The 8,749-nt window shown below is 49.2% G+C and overlaps 1 protein-coding gene across 1 annotated transcript in view; it reads right to left on the bottom strand.

Moving 5' to 3' along the window:
- Positions 1-52: 52 nt before the first annotated feature.
- The window catches only part of LOC130323009 (phosphatidylinositol 3,4,5-trisphosphate 5-phosphatase 2-like), a gene marked incomplete at its 3' end in the record, with an annotated part of 25,072 nt that continues 16,375 nt past the window's right edge, over positions 53-8,749 (bottom strand). Inside the window, 5 exon segments of the mRNA XM_056553124.1 lie at positions 53-249; positions 417-519; positions 2,106-2,212; positions 3,295-3,439; positions 3,684-3,782. Of these exon segments, the coding sequence (XP_056409099.1) occupies positions 53-249; positions 417-519; positions 2,106-2,212; positions 3,295-3,439; positions 3,684-3,782 (651 nt within the window).

Raw genomic sequence — 8,749 nt, 5'->3', positions numbered from 1 at the left:
TACCAGACAACGCCCCCTAACACAAGGTCACCACGGTGGGGGCCTCACGTACCGGCCGATAGTCCAGCTCTGTGCAATCTTTCAGCATAACCCTCAGGAAGTCCACCCACTCCTTATCGCCCACTGAGTTCTCTTGCGTTCCGAACACATAGATATCGTGAGGTATGGTGACCGCCATCTCGTCCAGGGTCTTCCCTAAGCCTTTGGAGCCCATCCAGGAGGTGATATTTTTCTGGGGTGGAACACTTCCTGTAATGGAGGAGACACCGATCAGTTTTACAGCAGGCAGTAATGCGAAATCTGCTTTACCATGTGCTATGCTGACCTCTAGTGGCCAATGTGAAAACTGCCACATTTCATATATTACTTTTATCAAAAGCATTGATTTTAATTATATCGTTTTTTTTATTGCTCACCCATGTTCCAGGTCCCAATAAAAATGGAGATCATGTCGGGCTCGTCTTGGTTGGAGTGCTTGTTCTTCATCAACTGGAGCAATTGGCAGAAGGCTTCTCGCTTCTAGAAAGAGGAGAGGGACATCGCAGAAATAAAGACACAGTGTCATCTATTATAATAAACCAGTGTGCCTCCAGCTGTTGCAAAACTACAACTCCCAGCATGCCCGGACAGCCGAAGGCTGTCCGGGCATGCTGGGAGTTGTAGTTTTGCAACAGCTTAAAGGGGTACTCACTGTTCAGCGTTTGGAACAAACTGTTCCGAATCCTGGAGCCGGAAGCTTGTGATGTCATAGCCCCGCCCCCTCATGATGTAACACCGCACCACCTCAATGCAAGTCTATGGGAGGGGGCGTGACAGTCGTCACTACCCCTCCCATAGACTTGCATTGAGGGGGCGGGGCGTGTGATGGAGGATGGGGGGATAGTGTGATGGAGGATGGGGGGGGATAGTGTGATGGAGGATGGGGGGGATAGTGTGATGGAGGATGGGGGGGGGGATAGTGTGATGGAGGATTGGGGGGATAGTGTGATGGAGGATGGGGGGGGATAGTGTGATGGAGGATGGGGGGGGATAGTGTGATGGGATAGTGTGATGGGATAGTGTGATGGAGGATGGGGGGGATAGTGTGATGGGATAGTGTGATGGGGGATGGGAGGGGGCGATAGTGTGATGGAGGATGGGGGGGATAGTGTGATGGAGGATAGGGGGGATAGTGTGATGGAGGATAGGGGGGATAGTGTGATGGAGGATAGGGGGGATAGTGTGATGGAGGATGGGGGGATAGTGTGATGGAGGAGGATAGTGTGATGGAGGAGGATAGTGTGATGGGGATAGTGTGATGGGGGGGATAGTGTGATGGGGGGGATAGTGTGATGGGGGGATAGTGTGATGGGGGGATAGTGTGATGGGGGGGATAGTGTGATGGGGGGGATAGTGTGATGGGGGGGGATAGTGTGATGGGGGGATAGTGTGATGGGGGGATAGTGTGATGGGGGGATAGTGTGATGGGGGGATAGTGTGATGGGGGGGATAGTGTGATGGGGGGGGATAGTGTGATGGGGGGGGGATAGTGTGTTGGGGGGATAGTGTGATGGGGGGGATAGTGTGATGGGGGGGATAGTGTGATGAAGGATGGGGGGGATAGTGTGATGGGGGGGATAGTGTGATGGGGGGGATAGTGTGATGGGGGGGGTGGATAGTGTGATGGGGGGGGGGGTGGATAGTGTGATGTCCGGGCATGCTGGGAGTTGTAGTTTTGCAACAGCTTAAAGGGGTACTCCGCTGCTCAGCGTTTGGAAAAAACTGTTCCGAATGCTGGAGTCGGAGCCGGAAGCTTGTGACGTCATAGCCCCGCCCCCTCATGATGTAACATCCCGCTCCCTCAATGCAAGTCTATGGGAGGGGGCGTGACAGCCGTCACTCCCCCTCCCATAGACTTGCATTGAGGGGGCGTGACATCATGAGGGGCGGGGCTATGACGTCACGAGCTCCCGACACCGACTCCAGCATTCGGAACAGTTTGTTCAAAACGCTGAGCAGCGGAGTACCCCTTTAAGGCACACTGGTTAGGCTGACCCAGACAGTAGGCAAAACAACTACACCAGGTCATGTGACAAAAAAAAGCTCAGATACGTTTTCGCGCTTACCCTGGCACTGACGAAGATGAAGTCTTTCCGTTGCGTCTTATCCTTCTCCTTCTCGAACACGATTCCAAGCTTACATGGCACCCGCTGGGACTTGATCAGCTGCCGGACTGGTGGGACAAGGAGAGGGACAAAATGGATTTAAAGGGGTACTCTGGTGGAAAACAAATGTTTTCAAATCAACTGGTGCCAGAAAGTTATACGGATTTGTAAATTACTTCTATATAAAAATCCTAATCCTTCCAGTACTTATCAGCTGCTGTATGCTCCACAGGAAGTTGTGTAGTTCTTTCCAGTCTGACCACAGTGCTCTCTGCTGACACCTCTGTCCATGTCAGGAATTGTCCAGGGTAGAAGAGGTTTGCAGTGGGGATTGCTTCTACTCTGAACAGTTCCTGACACGGACAGAGAGCAGAGAGCACTGTGGCCAGACTGGAAAGAACTACACAACTGCCTCTGGAGCTACAGCAACTGATAAGTACTGGAAGGATTAAGTTTATTAAATAGAAGTAATTTTTTACAAATCTATGTAAATTCCAGTTGATTTGATAATTTTTTCCCTCCGGAGTACCCCTTTAAGTGTCTGGGTTTAAGGTTATTGTAGATACAAATATGACATTCTAAGAATAAATGCTAAAATGTTAATAAAACGGTGGAAAACTATATTTTTTTTATTAAATGGTTCCAGAAAGTTAAACAGATTTGTAAATTACTTCTATATAAAAATGTTAACCCTTCCAGTACTTATCAGCTGCTGTATGCTCCACAGGAAGTTGTGTATTTCTTTTCAGTCTGACCACAGTGCTCTCTGCTGACACCTCTGTCCGTGTCGGGAACTGTCCGGAGCTGTAGAGGTTTGCTATGGAGATTTGCTCCTGCTCTGGACAGTTCCTGACACGGACAGAGGTGTCAGCAGAGAGCACTGTGGTCAGACTGGAAAGAACTACACAACTTCCTGTGAAGCATACAGAAGCTGATAAGTACTGGAAGGATTAAGATTTCAAATTTACAGTATAACTTTCTGGCACCATTTTTTTCCACCAGAATGCCCCTTTAATGTGACCTTCACAGAAAGTGGAAGACCTGAGGCCTGATATGAACAATTCAGGGGGTGGTCTGTGAGGAAACTCCCGGTCACTCTCAGCCCCCGTTAGTTTTTCAGACAGTTCTTCGCTCCGTAGACTTCACTCACTTTTGTCATGGGCGAAGGTGTTCCAGTCCTCCTGAGCCTCCTTCACCTTCTTCATCACCACCAGTTTCCCTCCGTCCACATCCACGGTCAGCGTGTACTTCTGGGATTTCACGATCTTGGTGAGGTCCAGCATGTCCAGTTTTACCTGCAGGAGGTCATAGTCAGGTCTGGAGACACCTCATAGGGCCTATGGGGTTAATACAGGAGGGACCCCCGCCCTATGAAGTCACTCACTACATATGAGCCACATAATTCTATATGGAAGTGACCAGTGTGGAGTGTGAGGGCCCCTAGTGTAATCCAGGAGCCCAGTGGAGTACAGGCGGCTCATGTGGGATACATATACTGCCACCTATAGACAGGAGAGGACATTACAGGGTCTGACGTACCTCGAAGGTCTGCACCGGAATACTCTTAGCCTTTCTGGAGGATTGAGGAACCGGAGCCGACTGCGCTGAACTACTCATATCCTGTAATACCTTCAGGGCCTGAGGACGGAAACAACAGACAGGTCAGAGGTAGGTAGATGGATGTGAGATAGATAGAAAGATATATAGATAGACAGATATGAGATAGATGGATAGAGATAGATGGATAGAGATAGATGGATAGAGATAGATGGATAGAGATAGATGGATAGAGATAGATGGATAGAGATAGATGGATAGAGATAGATGGATAGAGATAGATGGATAGAGATAGATGGATAGAGATAGATGGATAGAGATAGATGGATAGATATGAGATGGATAGATATGAGATGGATAGATATGAGATGGATAGATATGAGATAGATAGATATGAGATAGATAGATATGAGATAGATAGATATGAGATAGATAGATAGAAAGTTATAAATAGACAGATATGAGATAGACAGATATGAGATAGACAGATATGAGATAGACAGATATGAGATATATAGATAGATATTATATAGATAGATATGAGATAGATACAAAAAAGGATAAGTTGGTCAGCACATACTGATACACAACAGGTGCACACTGCTAGCCTAAATATACACAAGCAGGAGAATACAGCAGCACACTGCTAGCACAAAGATACAGATAAAACATTAAACGCTATATTGCTACAGTGAAAAATTGAGGTGCTTTGCTCACCATTTGGCCAAATAGTGTGAACCATCCCACCACGATATGGTGACCTCATTGGGAAGGACCCTACACTATGAATGTGCCCTGCAAAGAGGCAAAATCACAGTGTAGGGTCCGTCCCAATGAGGAATTCTGCAGGGAAGGCCGGCAGGTTCAAGGAGACCGGATCTCTACGATCCCAGAGAGGAGTAGCCCAGGCCAAAGCTTTTCCAGACAGTAGATTGAACACAAATGCCACTTTAGTACGCTCCGTCGGGAACAGATCCGCCATAAGTTCACGGTGTCATAAAGCCTCTAAACAGCTTGGGATCTCCGTCATACTTTGAAGGCAAGGACAAACGAAGCTTGGTCCCAGGAGAAGCTGCAGACACAGGAGGAGGCTCAGGAACAGGTGGCTGCTGCTGTTGTTGCTGCTGAGCGGTAAGGAGCTGTTGCATCATGGCTGAAAGTTGATTCAGTTGTTGCGCCTGACGGGCTAACTGCTGCGACTGCTGAACCACGACGGTGGGAAGATCCGAGGCATCTGGCAAAGGTACCCCACCACGATATGGTGACCTCATTGGGAAGGACCCTACACTATGAATGTGCCCTGCAAAGAGGCAAAATCACAGTGTAGGGTCCGTCCCAATGAGGTCACCTTTATCATGGTGGGATGGTTCAAACTATTTGGCCAAATGTAGAGCAAAGCGCCTCAAATTTTTTTTTTTTCATTGTAGCAATATAGCATTTCATGTTTTATCTGTATCTTTGTGCTAGCAGTGTTCTGCTGTATTCTCCTGCTTGTAGATAGATAGATACCAATGGTAGAAGCAGCACAACCTTTCAGGTAAATAGAAGTATAGGGTGCACATGGACGGTAACTCAGTCGCAGACTGAATATAGACATCAAAGATCCAAAGAAAAGTCCAACAGCGCTCCAAAAGTAAGGTAAACAGATGTGTTTATTGACCCATGGTCAGCAGTGGATGCGACGTTTCGACAGCATCACGCCATCATTCTCAAGCATGATGATGACGTGATGCTATCGAAGCGTAGCATCCACTGCTGACCATGGGTCAATAAACACATCTGTTTACCTTACTTTTGGAGCGCTGTTGGACTTTTCTTTGGATCTTTGATAGATATACGAGATAGATAGAAAGATATGAGATAGAAAGATGGATAGATACACACAGTCATGGATGTAAATGTTGGCACCCCTTAAATGTTTCTATAAAATGAAGTATTCCTCACAGGAAAGGATTGCAGTAACACAGGTTTTGCTATACACATGTTTATTCCCTTTGTGTGTATTGGAACTAAACCAAAAAAGGAGGGAAAAAAGCAAATTGGACATAAAGTCACCAAAGTCCAAAAATGGGCTGGACACAATTATTGGCACCCTTAAGGTTGCACACCCTTTGGAAAAAATAACTGAAATCAGTGACTTCCTATAACCATCAATAAGCTTCCTGTAACGGGTCACGGCAGGTGGTGGATCCTCTGGGCCTGTGAGGATGATGACGTGAGCCGTGCCAGGGAGCAGAGTTTAAGGTTTTCACCAGAGCCCGCTGCAAAGCGGGATGACCTTGCTGCGCCAGGCGGCATCCAGGTCGCTCTCCATGGCACGACTCGTCCACACAGGTAGCTGGGAGGTGGCATGGTACAGAAGGAGACTGGTAAGATGTGGCAAAATGGCAGTAGGTCAGGTAACACAGGTGCAGGGAAGGTAAGGTAGCAAGGAACAGGTACACACTAGCAGAGACACAGGACTTTCACTATGGCAAAAGGCAACTAGAGATCCGGCAGGGAACCAAGGGAGGAGCTGATACTTAAGGACAGGGAACATTTATAGACACTTGATTAATTGAGCACTGGCCCTTTAAGAGTAAGAGCTCTGGTGCACGCGCATCCTAGGAGGCGGGGGCACGCGTGCCGGGGCTGCGAGGACACGGAGAGGTGGAAGATGATGGAGATGGGTGACGGGCTATGATTCACATGCAGGCGCGTCCCACAATGCGAATCCCAGCTCCTCCGGCAGCGGGGACATAAGCAGAGCGCTCTCCCGGTGGAGTGTCCGGCCAGAACGCAGGTGTTGCAGCCCTCTTCCCCCCCCTATTCTTTGGAATTCAGAGAGTTCCCCACTACATGAGACCAGGGGGTTTCTGGAATGGGCAAAGGCTGTAAGGAACTTGCAGGCTTCTGTCGTCTAAGGTGAGCAGCTCTACCTGGGAGGCACCAATGAAGATGCCGGCGGAGCTAGAGTCCAAAAAAGCAGAAGCGATGAAAGACGTCTTGGCAGAGGAAAATACTTGAACCGCGTGGTCAAGCGAGGAGAGGTAATATTCACATCTAGGGAAGCTACTCCTACTGGTCCAAGTTGAGAGCGTTCTCCCGGACGCGGAGGAAGTATAGAACAGTCTTTGAGACAGTGCTCCGGACTGGCACAATATAAGCACAAATTCTCATTGTGTCGACCGGCTTTTTCCTGCTGCGTTAAGTGAAAACGTTCCACATCCATAGCCTCCTCAGCAAGAGGCAAAGTAGAGAGTAGGGGTGGATGTTGGAACACAGGAGCCAGAAGAGGTAAACGCAGTGTTCGGGCAGGTTCTTTTTCTGAAGGAAGTTCTTCTGCATCTCGGCAAAACGCACATCAGTTCGAGTGGCTAAATGGATAAGTTGGCTCAGGTTAGCGGAGAATCTCGTGCAGCGAGAGCATCCTTGATTCTAGAGGAAAGTCCTTTTTTTAAAGGTAGCGCACAAGGCCTCGTCGTTCCAAGCCAGTTCAGAGGCAAGAGTGCGGAACTGAACCGCGTAGTCACCAACGGAGGAGTTCCCTTGGCAGAGGTTCAGTAGCGCAGTTTCGGCAGAGGAGGCTCGCGCGGGTTCTTCAAATGCATTGCGGAATTCTGCAGGGAAGGCCGGCAGGTTCAAGGAGACCGGATCTCTACGATCCCAGAGAGGAGTAGCCCAGGCCAAAGCTTTTCCAGACAGTAGATTGAACACAAATGCCACTTTAGTACGCTCCGTCGGGAACAGATCCGCCATGAGTTCACGGTGTCATAAAGCCTCTAAACAGCTTGGGATCTCCGTCATACTTTGAAGGCAAGGACAAACGAAGCTTGGTCCCAGGAGAAGCTGCAGACACAGGAGGAGGCTCAGGAACAGGTGGCTGCTGCTGTTGTTGCTGCTGAGCGGTAAGGAGCTGTTGCATCATGGCTGAAAGTTGATTCAGTTGTTGCGCCTGACGGGCTAACTGCTGCGACTGCTGAACCACGACGGTGGGAAGATCCGAGGCATCTGGCAAAGGTACCCCAGCGGGATCCATGGCCGGATCTTACTGTAACGGGTCACAGCAGATGGTGGATCCTCTGGGCCTGTGAGGATGAGGACGTGAGCCGTGCCAGGCAGCAGAGACTAAGGTGCCGCTGGTTTTCAGGTGGCACCCAGGTCGCTACCCCTGGCATTACTCGTCCACACAGGTAGCTGGGAGGTGGAGTGGCACAGAAGGAGACTGGAAGGATGTGGCAAGGCGGCAGTAGGTCAGGGCAGGTAACACAGGTGCAGGGTAGGTAAGGTAGCAAAGAACAGGTACACGGTAACCGAGACACAGGACATTCACTATGGCAAAAGGTAACCAAAGATCCAGCAGAGAACCAAGGGAGGAGCTGATATTTAAGGACAGGGGACAGGTGTAGAAACTTGATTAATTGAGCACTGGCCCTTTAAGTGAAAGAGCTCTGGCACACGCGCGCACCCTAGGAGGTGGGGTCATGCACACACCGGGGCTGCGAGGATCAGGAGAGGCAGAAGATGAGGGAGGTGGGTGACGGGCTGGGATTCACATCCGGAGCTTTCCGCTATGTGAATCCCAGTCCTGCCGCCAGCGGGGACATAAGCAGAGAGCGCTCACGGCCGGCGTGTCCCACTGAAGGGCAGGTGTTACACTTCTTACACCTCTCAGCCGGAATGTTGGACCACTCTTCCTATAACCATCAATAAGCTTCTTACACCTCTCAGTCGGAATGTTGGACCACTCTTCCTATAACCATCAATAAGCTTCTTACACCTCTCAGCCGGAATGTTGGACCACTCTTCCTATAACCATCAATAAGCTTCTTACACCTCTCAGCCGGAATGTTGGACCACTCTTCCTATAACCATCAATAAGCTTCTTACACCTCTCAGCCGGAATGTTGGACCACTCTTCCTATAACCATCAATAAGCTTCTTACACCTCTCAGCCGGAATGTTGGACCACTCTTCCTATAACCATCAATAAGCTTCTTACACCTCTCAGTCGGGATGTTGGACCACTCTTCCTTTACAAACTGCTCCCGGTCTCTTATTGGAAGGCG

Source organism: Hyla sarda, unplaced genomic scaffold, assembly GCF_029499605.1.
Source record: "Hyla sarda isolate aHylSar1 unplaced genomic scaffold, aHylSar1.hap1 scaffold_2417, whole genome shotgun sequence".
NCBI classification, from domain to species: domain Eukaryota; kingdom Metazoa; phylum Chordata; class Amphibia; order Anura; family Hylidae; genus Hyla; species Hyla sarda.
Note: the sequence above shows the minus strand (reverse complement) of the source record. Positions and strands in the feature narration are given on the sequence as shown.